At 44.3% G+C, this 12,824-nt stretch overlaps 1 protein-coding gene across 5 annotated transcripts in view; it reads left to right on the top strand.

The window, feature by feature from the left end:
• GRIN2A (glutamate ionotropic receptor NMDA type subunit 2A) overlaps window positions 1–12,824 on the top strand; it is a 212,238-nt gene that overhangs the window by 166,884 nt on the left and 32,530 nt on the right. For all 5 annotated transcript variants that reach the window (XM_061599547.1, XM_061599545.1, XM_061599544.1 and 2 more), the window contains 5 exons: window positions 743–911; window positions 1,449–1,602; window positions 4,946–5,071; window positions 8,458–8,687; window positions 10,778–10,938. In XM_061599547.1, coding sequence (XP_061455531.1) covers window positions 743–911; window positions 1,449–1,602; window positions 4,946–5,071; window positions 8,458–8,687; window positions 10,778–10,938 — 840 coding nt within the window. The remainder of the gene's footprint in view (window positions 1–742; window positions 912–1,448; window positions 1,603–4,945; window positions 5,072–8,457; window positions 8,688–10,777; window positions 10,939–12,824) is intronic.

Here is a 12,824-nt window from a genome sequence, read left to right as displayed (position 1 = left end):
GAGGTGAGGGAAACTGGAAAAGGGTGTGTGGCTGTAGGGGCATGGTGTGACTATCATAAATGGACCCTGCACTTCTGAATTTGCCACTGCATTACTGGGTCAGACTGAAAGTCCACCAAATCCTGGAGTATCCAACTTGGCACTGTCCAGATATTGTTGGGATGCCAACTCTCTTCAGCCAGCATGACCAGTGGACAGGGATTTTGGCAGCTATAAGTGCAGCCGCATCTGGAGAGCACCATATTGGCTATCCCTGATCTAGATTATCATCCTGTTTCCCACAGTGGCCATCTAGATGCCTTTGGGGAACCCCACAAGGAAGACACAAAGGTAACAGCCCACACCACAGTGTCCCTTCCCCTGGCCCTTCACTGTTGTTTGTGTCCATTACTCAGAGGTATACTGTCTCTGTACCATGAGGTTCATTTACCTAAAAACATAGGAAGACCCATGCTGGATCAAATAACAGGTCTGTCTAGCACAGCATCTTCCTTCATACAGTGGCCACCCAGATGATACCTTCCTGAAGCCCCCAAGCAGATCATGAAGGCAGTCGGCCTTCCTTGTTGTTTCCCTCAGTAATTAATTGCCCCTGAACCTTGAGGTTTGGTATAGCTATAATGGCTATCAATAGCTAGTTGACAGACCTGTCTTTCTCCCCTGTGGATTTGCCTACCATTTTTTTTTTTAAAAAAGCCAAAAGGTCTTTAGGGTTCCTTTCTTTCTTTTTTTGTATCATCAGCAACATCACCAAGGAAGGGAAGAATGTGAAAAAATGTTGCAAAGGCTTCTGCATCGACATCCTGAAGAAGCTCTCCAAAGCCATCAAGTTCACCTACGACCTCTACCTGGTGACCAATGGGAAGCACGGGAAAATTATCAACAACGAGTGGAATGGAATGATTGGCGAAGTAAGTTCTGTTAGGTAAAGCACACTTGGAACGCCTCCAGAATCACCAATTATGCCGCCTGACAAGATCAGCCTCACAGGACCTTCTCTCGGTCCCACCGGTCAAAACAGCTAGGCTGGTGCGGACCAGAGAGAGGGCTTTCTCGGTTGTGGCCCCCACCCTCTGGAACTCTCTTCCCCTTGATCTTCGGCATGCTCCCTCCTTGATAGGCTTTCGCCGAGCCTTAAAGACCTGGCTTTTCAGGCAGGCCTATAAGATTGAGGTGGATTAGTTTCTCTGTTGTATTAACTGAAGTTGATTTTAAATTAAATTAATTGTGACTGTTGTGATGTATATTGTGTTTTTATGATATTGTAAGTCGCCTAGAGTGTCCGCTAACCCGGACAGATAGGCGACTCAAAAATAAAATTTATTATTATTATTTATTATTGTAAGGCAAAATGGGGGCCGCACAGACGTGCCGAACTCGCCCGGGACGTGACTGACTCTCGGAGGTGGCCTGACCTTGTCTGGCTTTTGTCTTTTCTCTGGAATCAGGTGGTCAAAAAGCAAGCGGTCATGGCTGTGGGCTCCCTCACCATCAACGGAGAGCGCTCGGAGGTGGTGGATTTTTCTGTGCCCTTTGTGGAAACGGGGATTAGCGTCATGGTGTCTCGGAGTAATGGCACAGTTTCTCCTTCGGCTTTTTTAGGTGAGTTTCCACCCCCCTTCTTTTTTCTACAGACTGATTTGGCTTTGTAATATCTTTTCTCCCTCCCCCATCCACTTTGACAGGTTTCACTTTTTTGAAAAGTTGCACCGCATACCTAGCAGTTCTGTGACACATTTCTGACAGTTTTCTTTTTTTTAAAAAAAATTGCACATTTAAAAGTTTGGACAGCCAACTTATCTGCTTAATATAGTGCTGAAGATGAGGGCTGACATTCAGCTGGGAAAGCTGAAAACGTCCTCTATGACATTCAGTGTGGAGGCCAGGCAGTCACAAAGCCGCATGCTGACATTCTCCAGAGGAAGAGCGAGGATTGGGAGATTAAATGGCAAGGACAGCAGTCAGAGCTGCAGCCCTGTCTGTAGTACGATTGGTCTTTTGATGCCGTAGCAAAAGCATTGGGCTTGTGTTGCTATCAGGGCTGGTTTATTTCTTTAGTGGGTTTGGATGGGGGAGAGATTTAAAGCATTTCACATTTAACGCTAACTTATCACATTCAGACTTTCCAAAACAAAATGCTCATTTATCCAAATTTGACAATGCAGTTCTCCAACCAACCAGTGTTTTGAAAATGCATATTTTAGATGAAAATGTGCATAAAAATGAATATATTGGTGAAAAGAACCTACCAAAATCATTATATTAGGAGAAATTGCTGTCAAAAATGTGTGCATTAGTCAGAAGTGAAACACTTGGGCAAAGCCCCATGTTTTTTACCTAGCACTGAAACTCCACTAGCATTGTTGTTGGTGAGTTGTGACTCTTTCTTCTGTGTAGTAGGCCATGTCCTAGCCATATAAAAGTCAGAGGTACATGCACACAGGCATACCCCCCTCTCTACCCTCCATCCAGACAAGCAAGAGGCATCATCAGCGTTTGAGGACTGAGCTACGGCTGTCCTCCTGGTTGTCTGATTTCGGTGCTCTTGGCGAACCTGGATTTTCATTCTTTCTGATGAGAGGCGCATCGCCGGCTTTCTCTTCCGCACTGATTCTGGAATCTAGGTCACCAGCAACGACTGCTAGGCATTTCTCCATTCTCCCTTTTGCAGCAGAAGGCAACGGGAAAGAATGAAAAGAAGCACCTTAACATTTTTGCGAGTTCACTTTCTTGGAAGAGCGCAAGAGGGCAGGCCTGGCTCAACAGTGCTGGCCCTGGATTCGTTTCCCCAGATGAGCCAGGATTGGGGAGGAAGGTTCTCTCACACCTACAACTTCCAGGCAGAGAGATGAATCTGTTTGCATGGTCCCTGGGTCTGTCTTAAGATGCCAATGTCCAAAAGCATCCAGTAGCAAGGAATCTTTGAACCTTCAGATGTTGCCGAGCTACAATTCCCATTAGCCCTCGCAACTGCAGAAATGGCCAACTGCAGAAGTGCAGCCCTGCTGTGCTAATACTCTGCTCTTTAGAAAGCACAGAGGGTTTCCCAGGGGTTTCTCATCCAGGCCCTCATCAATTCCATACCATTAACTTCAGCAGCGTACAGTGTTTAGCAGCAGTGGAGATGGCTGGCTCCGATGTCAGTGGGGCAGTAAATGCACTCTGGGTTTTAGTCCAAACAATCAAGGAGCTGTCCAAGATGTTGAACTGTATTCTCAAAATAGGTTTAGCACCTTGGAGAGTTCCTGGAAAATTCCAACAAAAACCTGGAGCGGATTCATTGCCCCCCCTGATATCAGAGTCACCAGTCTTTATTGGTAAGCTGGTATAGCACAGTGGGGAGGAGAGCCTGGCTGGGAGTCCAGTGTCTGTGAGTTTAAATACTCGCTCGTGTCTCCTGGGGGTCAAGGGCCAGCTAAAGATCACCCCCACAGGGAGTGGCTCAGGGGTTATGTGCCCTGACACCTGTGCAGCCGTGGGCAAGCTGCATAGTCCCAAGGAGCCCAGTTGCCCCCAGCTGGCAGTTGCGGACAAGGAAGGGGCTGGCTTGTGCAGCTGTGGCAAGCTGAGCAGGCCCTAGCCAGCTGGGGAGGACTAGCCTCAGAGGGAGGCAATGGTAAACCCCCTCTGAATACCACTTACCATGAACACCCTCTTCATAGGGTAGCCATAAGTCGGGATCGACTTGAAGGCAGTCCATTGGTTAGTAGGGATGGAAGAATCTGTCAATGTCTTCTCATTTTTTCAGTATCTGAGCTTTTTTAAGGTCCGCATGAAAATTCATTTGCATTTTAGTGCACATTTCTCCTAATAAACACTGTTTATATGCAGTTTTAATGAATGTACACAGTTTTGCAAGCAATTTCCCTAATTTAATTCATTTTTATTTATCATTTTCACTACTATATTCATTATGCACAGTTTCCCCTAATATATGCATTTTTGTAACATTGGTTGATGGGAAAACTGCACTGCAAAATTCAGACGTTGTTTCTGAAAGAGCAAATTTGATAGAAGCATCTTTATATGAGAACTGATTTGAATTTCTCCTCCATTACTAAGTGTTAGGGGACCAGATCCCGGTTCCGTTTGCACTGGAACACTCATCTTTTATCCCTTGTTAACTTTTTAAACTTATTTTTATAAAGCACATTTTGCTTACAAGCTGACTTTCACTCTGAAAACTGGTGTACATTTGCATCTATACATATGCAGTATATTAGCATATTCAACTTTTCTGCAAATTTTTCTCCTGCGCCTGAGTGCCCTGAGTCTTTTAATGGCATTTGATGCTTGCAAAGGGAACTATCTTCATTTGGAAGTAATTAAAAAACAACAGTATGAGAAAAAAATCACAAGAAATATCCTTTTAAGGTATGCTGCTTTCTTTTAAAAAAAAATATTTTGAAATTTAACCTTGAGGACACCCAGAATTGGCCTTTGGAGCTTGCTAAACATTTTCCTTCCCCCAACTGAAATAGATCTGGTTGTGTCCTAATTATGAAGTCAGAATCTCAGGAGAGAAATGCCATTCACGGCAAGATTGCGCTCTCTTTCTCTCTTTCAAGCCATCATATCTCCACGTGCTTCTATGCGTTCAGCTGCAGCACAGATCAAGCTGACCCACATGGTGTCCCTGAGTTAAAGTTGCAAGGAGAGCCATTATTTCCGTTTTATATCTCACTCCATCCCCTGGGTTCTGACCGGTGTTTTTTCCAGGCTAGGTCGCTGCACGGAACCTTTTCTTTGCTTGAGTTGCCATGCCGAGGGGGTCTCTCGCCAGCCTGCATTGCGGCTTAGAGAAAACACGGTCATGTTGTCAGATTACCTGCTGCTAGTTTGGTTCATAAAAAAAAAATCTCCGGCAAGCAGAGCAAAGCAGCCACGTCACTGTTTTCTTGCAAGAAGGCTGGTGGTTATAACTCATGCTCTTCTCTTTCCACAGAGCCCTTCAGCGCTTCTGTCTGGGTGATGATGTTTGTGATGCTGCTCATTGTGTCGGCCATTGCTGTCTTTGTGTTTGAGTACTTCAGCCCTGTAGGCTATAACCGGAACTTAGCGCAAGGGAAAGGTACGGCTTGGGATTCAGTGCGCAGCTCGTGACCAATTCTATTTCTGTCTCCTTGCTTGCCTCTTTCCCCCTTTCCACCCCCCTGTCATCCTTTTGCCTCCTGGGAAGCAATTCGGCAGGGCACAATGAAAAAGGTCTGAGAGCCTCATTTTATATGTGGCCCGCAATTAACATGTGTATAGGAGCGTTGTAATCACAGTCATTGGCTGAGATGGGTGTGTTCTCTCACACCGAGAGGGGTCCATGAGATCAGCTGATGCAGTCGACTGACCTTTCCATGCGCTTTGGCTGTGTTCACTACTAGGATGCTGTTCTGAAGTGCTTCTTCATGCTCCACATTGTCAACCTCTGGAAGTTTGCTGCCGTGAGATGTGGTGGCACATAGGAAGTTGACTTATACTGTCATCAGGCCCTTGATCCATCCAGCTCAGCATTGTTTACACTGACTGGCAGCAGCTCGCTGGCTCTCCAGGGCTTCAGAGAGGGGGCATTCTCAGCCCTACTTGGAGATGCTGGGGATTGAACCTGGGGACCTTCTGCATGCAAAGCGGAGACTCTGCCACTGAGCTGTGATGGTTCCCACCACCTTAGAGGGCTTCAGAGGGAAACTTGACAAATGGAGGAAACATAAAGCTATTATCATCATCATCATCATCATCATCATCATCATTGTTATTCAGTGGTGTTGAGCAGCAGCAGGGGGTGTATACTATGCAATCACTGTCCTCCACTGTGCTGATTCAAAACTTAAGAGCCCAGCTGGCCTTATTGCTATGAAAATGTTGCCTTTAGTTTGCTACACTATGAGCCTGTGTGTCAGCAGTCCTGAAAGCACTGCACTGGCTGTCAGTGAGCTACCAGACCTAATTCAAGGTGTTAGTACTCACATATAAAGCCCTAAATGCCTTGGGACTCAAGTAGTTAAAAGAGCACCTTCTTGCATACCAACCGTCTTGGACCCTTCAATTGGCTGGTGAGGCCTTTTTGGTAGTGCTGCTACTGGGGGCTGCCCAGTTGGTGTTGACTTGTGACAAGGTCTTTGTTGTGGTAGATCCCTGATTGTGGAATGCCCTCCGTGGTAAGCTGCATCTTCTTCAACAAATTAAACCAGAACTATCACTAGAAGCTAAAATGATGAAACTGAGGTTCTCATACTTTGGACACATAATTAGAAGACATGATTCGTTAGAAACGATAATAATGCTGGGAAAAACAGAAGGGAGTAGAAAAAGAGGAAGGCCAAACAAGAGATGGATTGATTCCATAAGGGAAGCCACAGACCTGAACTTACAAGATCTGAACAGGCTGGTTCATGACAGATGCTCTTGGAGGTCGCTGATTCATAGGGTCGCCATAAGTCGTAGTCGACTTGAAGGCACATAACAACAACAACATAATGGCTGAAAGATCTTATGGCAACCATAAGATCACTGGTTGAGAGTATGTTTTTAACTGTTTTCAGAGTATTTTTCCTGGGTTTTAGAATGCTTTTTAAAAGTGGCCTATTGAGTGGAAGAGACCATATGAAGCCAGGAGGTGTATTTGGTTGACTAATCTATATCTCAGCACCTCTACTGTGTTATCTAATGTCTTGCAAATGTATGTCATTTCTAGATCTCAAGCCTCCATAGCTGCCTTAGTCCCTTCGGGAAGAAGAGTGGAATGTAAATTGAATAAATAAATAAATGAATAAAAAATAACATACATGATGAGATGGAGATGATGGGAGCAGGGAATTATTCCCCTCTCCTTGTGTTTGTAACAGCCAATGTGACTACCTCTATCTCAAGAGCTCAGGAAGTACCCATGCTACTTTGTCACTGTTCTGCTTCTTTAGTAATAATTTTTATTAAATTTTTATAACACAGACAAAACATGACAACACATAAGTAGTGTCGCAGTTGCACAAGCGAAGAGAATAGAAGAGATCAAGGATATCACATTATGGGTGGAAACTCTTTAACCTGGAAACTGTTACTCCACCGTCAAGGAGTCCCACCAAAAGGAGAATTGGGCCAGTGGCAGGTGTGGCATTGCATTCGCTTCTTTCACAAACATTCATTGCTCTGCTTTTGACTTCTTGATATCCTCAGAAGTCAGAAGCCACTGGGATTGCAATGATTTATTCCGTGGTATCCTTACTGGGCTGCTCGAGTCAAGGATGTGTAGAGTCTTTTCAGAAGCCAATGGGTTTTAGAGATGAGATTGAAAAATTAAGATGGCAGGAAAGAGAGGGTTTGGATGAACTGAGCCACGTATTTCTTTTGGTTGTGCTCAGACCTGATTGACTGAAGACCCACGGTGAGAAGGTTTAACTTGTGCCGACGCTATTGCAGAACTGTACAGGTCCTACTTGTATTCATAAGATTGTTTAGGAATATAACTGTGGATGAGTAAGCCTTTGCCAGGATGGACCCTTCAGCACTGGTTCTGAATTTGGGGTCATCCAACAAAACTGATTAGTGGTAGATTCCAGAGAGGCAAAGTAAAATCCGTTACTTCATGACACGCACAATTACTTCATGGTATTGACTGTCCGGAGAAGTGATGGGGAATGCTGGCTTAGATTCTTTAAATAGGGATTAGATACATTCAAGGAGAAGGAGGAGGAAATCTGTTAATTGTTCTGTAAATTTTGTATATTTGTTAGCAGAGAATGTCAGTGGTCTGAAATGCGTGTGTGCCAGTGTGTGCGTTTAGGTAAAGGTAATCAAGCCTAGCCATCTGGAGGACCCTAACTCTATCTCCCTTCTGGAACATAAACAAAACAACAAAACAGGAGTTGCTCTTGCCCCACTTCCAACATTAATGGCTATTGATGGCTCTATCAAACCTCCATGTTCACAGGCAGTGGACCTCTGAATCGCAGATGTCAGAGACCAGCAGTGGGAGAGGCTTCTGGCCTTTAAGCCTTGCTTGTGCATTTCCCATCAGCATCTGGTTGCTGGGTAGGGCGATGCTGGAATAGACGGTGTGATCCAGCAAGGCTCTCTGAATGTTCTTATGATTATCTTCTCCATTGTCAATCCTAAAAGGCACCTAAAGGCTTTTGCCCTGATCCAGCTGTGAGTGGGTGCAGCAGTGCAAGGCTGTGAGCGTGCCACCATGTCCAAGAAGCTGTTTGATGAATTCCATAAAGTAATTGTGCGTGGCATGAAGGAACCTCTGGGACTGAGTCATACTTGCAGTAGACCCACTGAAATCAATGCACTTACATCAATCATGACTCACTGAAGTCTACTGTTATCAATGGGTCTCCTCTGAGTAGGACTTTGTCAAGTACAGCTTGCAGCAGCAGCAGCAGCATTATCATGATGATAAAGATCTCAGTAATTCTGTCCTTACAATGCATACCTTATCCTTACACCTCTTCTTTGCGATTGCAGATCCTCATGGGCCGTCTTTCACGATTGGGAAAGCTGTGTGGCTACTGTGGGGCTTGGTGTTCAACAACTCTGTGCCAGTTCAGAATCCAAAAGGGACAACCAGTAAGATCATGGTGTCTGTCTGGGCTTTCTTTGCGGTTATATTCTTGGCAAGCTATACAGCCAACCTGGCTGCGTTCATGATCCAGGAGGAATTTGTTGACCAGGTGACGGGTCTGAGTGATAAGAAGGTGAGTACTCTTTTGATTTTTGGTTTCTCCATATCTGGGGCCTGTTGTGCAGGGGTCAGAGATGGGAGAATGGAAAGGCCCATAGCACATTAGTGGATGGAGATGGGTGGGAAATTTGATTTAGTTCACATTGAAAAGCGAACACACTTAACTCACACTTTCCAAAACCGAAAATGCAAACCAAAACACAGGCATCCTTTGAAGTTTGCATTTCTCTGAATTCTGCAATGCGGCTCTCCAGCCAAGTAATGTGTGCAAGAATGCATGTACTAGTATAAAGTTACATACAAAAAATGCATATATTAGGGTGAACTGCTTTGCAGAAATGTCTAGGTTAGGCAAAATTGCATACAAAGGTATGTATATTACGAGAAATTCTCACTAAATGCTGATGAACTTTCATGAGGCATTTTTTTTTTAAATTGCACACTGAGGTGGAATGGAAATATGAAGCAATGAACTGAAGAAACCAAAATGGATAGATTCATCCATCCCTGCTGGTGGAGCACCTGCTTTGCATGTAAAATATTCCAAGTTCAGTTCAATTCTTACACTGAATCTGACCTTTCTGTGTTGGCTGCCAGTTAGTTTCTAGACTCCAATCAAAGTGCTGGTTTTGACCTATAAAGCCCCCCTCCCCTCCCAGGACCCTGCAGTCTCAATCAGGAACCCTTCTCCATTTGCTTCATCTGAGGGAGGTGCAGAGAGTGGCATACACAAATGGGCCTTTTCGGTGGTGGGCCCCCTGTTTGTGCAACACTCTCCCCAGGGAAATGCACTTGGCACCAGCATTGCCAGTTTTTAGGCACCAGGGCCCTTGGTAATTAAGTTAGCCTATGCTGTGGTGCTCAGCTTTTAGTGGGGAGGAGTAGGAATTGTCCTTATCGTGTTGTTGGATGAGCATTTTGGGAATTCTGTATTGTACATTGTCTGTTAATTCTTTCGATTTACTTGATATTATCATTTTGTATTTTATCTTAAGTTTTTTGGATAGTTTTTTTTAAACTAACAAATGTAATAAATAATAAAACCAGCATCATCGTGACCCCTGGCGTCTCTAGTTAAGATCTCTGGCCACAGTGCTGAGGACACCCTCTCTCTCTGCCTGAGATTCAAGAAAGTTGCACCCACACCATGTTGTCAACATGTCGAGCTAGATGGACGAATGGCCTGATTTGGTGGGAAACATCTTCCTGTGTTCCTGTTTCCTTCTGTGAAGAAAGTTCTGAGCACAAACAATCCCAGGCCAGGGCTGAGTCTCTATTCAGAAGGCCCAGATTAAAGCCCCCAGCATCATGCCCACCGGAAGAGCTGGATCAGGGCTGGGGAACCTTTGGCTCTCCAGATGTTGTTGGACTCCAACTCCCATCAGCCCCAGCCAGCCAATATGACCAAGGTTAGGGATGTTGGGTCTTGAAGTCCAACAGCATCTGGAGGGCCACAGGTTCCCAGCTAGATTGACTGATGCTTTGACTCTGTAGAAGACAGCTTCTACTGTTGAGGCCATGGCTCATTGACAGAGCATGCATTTTACATGTAGCTTTCTACATGTAGTGTTCCAGGTCAATTCCTTGGTACTGGGCTAGCAAAGAGTGATATTTGCTTGGAGAGCTACTGCCTGCCCAAATGGAACTATAACTCAGTGGTAGAACACAGGCTTTGCATGCAGAAGGTCCTAGGTTCAGTCCCCAGCATCTCCAGGTAGGTCTGAAGCCTTGGAGAGCCACTGCTGATCAGGGTAGACCAGGAGTAGCCAACATGGTGTTATCCGGATGTTGTTGGACTCCAGTTTCCATCATCCCCAGCCAGTGTATCCAGTGGTCAGGGATGACTGAACTTGTAGTCCAACAACCTCTGGAGGAGACCACGCTGGCTGCCCCGGTGTACACAGTACTGAGCTAGATGGATCAATGGTCTGACTCGGCATAAGGACCAATGGCCTTTGCGAGCTTCATCCAAGTTCATGATGAGACCATCGCCACCATTCAAAACAAGAAGAAAGTGTTTCTTGAAGTCAAGGTGTTGGAAGACTGCTTTCTTAGACCTTTTGAGTCATTTTTCCCATTCTCCTTCCTCTTCCTCCTCTCCAGTTTCAACAACCGTATGCTTACTCACCCCCATTTCGGTTCGGGACTGTCCCGAATGGGAGCACAGAGAGAAATATCAGGAACAACTATAAGGAGATGCATGCCTACATGGTGAAGTACAACCAGAAAGGAGTGGAGGATGCCTTGGTCAGCTTGAAAACTGGGTAAGTAGGATTTTATTTTCAATTTGAAGCACAGATACCTCCACTTTTCAGCCCATAGTGGCTAACGAAAAGGAATAAAACAACAACCTATACAAAGAAATGGTATTTGCCTTATTTGAATGTCCCAGAGCTGCTTTGAATGTGCCCAAGGTAACGGTAGTGAGATATGCACAATGGTCGAGTAGCTCAATATATGCAGGCCATTGCAATCCTGTGCGTGGTCCAGACCTGTGGTTCTTCCTCTTTTTGAAGGGAATTGGGGTATACTTTAGGGATGGAAGGATCTGTCAGTTTGGGTTCTCTTGATTTCTCATTCTTCCAAGCTCAAATTCATTTCACCACATTTCTGAAGAAATGTGCACATTTTTATTTAAAAAACACTCATGAAGATTCTTCAGCAATTTAGTGCAAATTTCCCCTAATAAACACATTGTATGCAGCTATGACTAATGTACACATTTTTGCAGGCGTTTCTCATCATATAATTCTATTTTCACTCATTCATTTTTATGCGCACTTTCCTCTCATTTATGTATTTTTGTAAACACTGTTTGGTTGGTGAACTGCATCGCAAAATTAGGGTAAGTGCAAATTTGGAAGGATGGCTGTGTTTTGATTCTCGCGTTATTTCGGAAAGTGCGAATTTGATAAGTACGGCTTTAAACATGAACCAAAATAAATTTCTCCCCCATCCGTAGTATACTCATGTACACATGTAGATGTGACAGGCCTACAAAGCATGTTCTATTTTAATTGTGGTGAATGCACATCACTTTTGCACATCCCGGACTTCCATAGTGAGGTGTGTGTGAATGGGCTGATCATTTCAGCAGTTCTACAAAAGCACAAAAGCATCACCTTAATTAGGGATGTCAGAAGACCTTGCTTTTCGCTCTACCCTGCATTCATTGCATGCAGCACCGTTTCCATTCTGCTGCAGTTTGTCTTCCACCAAAAATGATGTTATTCATCTCGCTGACCACGGTGGTGCGATGACATAGCTTAGGTAACCTATGTAATTAGTTACAAAAATTATGTAATTACATTGTCATCACATTGTTCCACACCATTCATTTCAATGCAAAGGAAAAACAATGCAAATGGAGGGGAGGGCGTAATAATTGCATAGTGTCTGCAGACTGAAAGCAACAAGAGTGAATACTGATCGTATTCCCTGGATTGATTTCAATTCCAGGCATGGGACGAATAAGTGAACACTGTCAATTTCCACTCTTGTTTCCATTTTCATTGGAATTTTCCAACATCCCTAACCTGTATGTGTGTGTGTGAGAGAGAGAGAGAGAGAGACAGACAGACAGAGAGAGAGATGTATGTGCACTTCTCAGAGTTGGTCATCTAGCCCAACTCCTTCTTGATGCAGAAAATCCACCACCACAGCATCCCTAATAGGTGACTACCCAGTCTCTGCTTAAACACCTCTAATGAAGGAGAGTCCACCATCCTCTGAGGCAGTCTGCTCCACCGCTGAACAGTTCCTATGTCAGGAAACATTTTTCTTATCATTCAAACCCCTTGGTTCAGGTCCTACCTTCTGGCGCAACATAGAAAAAATGTGCTCCATCCTCAGTTTCTGCTTCTCCAAATGTTGCAATGCAGTTCTCTAACCAAAGAACGTGTACAAAAATGTGTCTGTTTGGGGAAAGTGTGCACAAGCATGTCAGGGAACATGACAGATAAAAATGCATTAGATTAGGCTTGCAAAAATGCATGCTTCAGGCCAAATCCTATACAAAATTGAATATATAAGGAGAAATGCAGACAGATATGTGTATGAATTTTCATGCACATTTTTAAATAAAAACAATAAAATTAAATTAAAACATTGATGTAAAACATGGTGGCAACTAGAGAGTGAAAAAAAGGAG

Source organism: Rhineura floridana, chromosome 17 (genome assembly GCF_030035675.1).
Source record: "Rhineura floridana isolate rRhiFlo1 chromosome 17, rRhiFlo1.hap2, whole genome shotgun sequence".
NCBI lineage: Eukaryota > Metazoa > Chordata > Lepidosauria > Squamata > Rhineuridae > Rhineura > Rhineura floridana.
The sequence above is the reverse complement of the archived record's forward strand: the minus strand, read 5'-3'. Positions and strand labels throughout refer to the sequence as shown.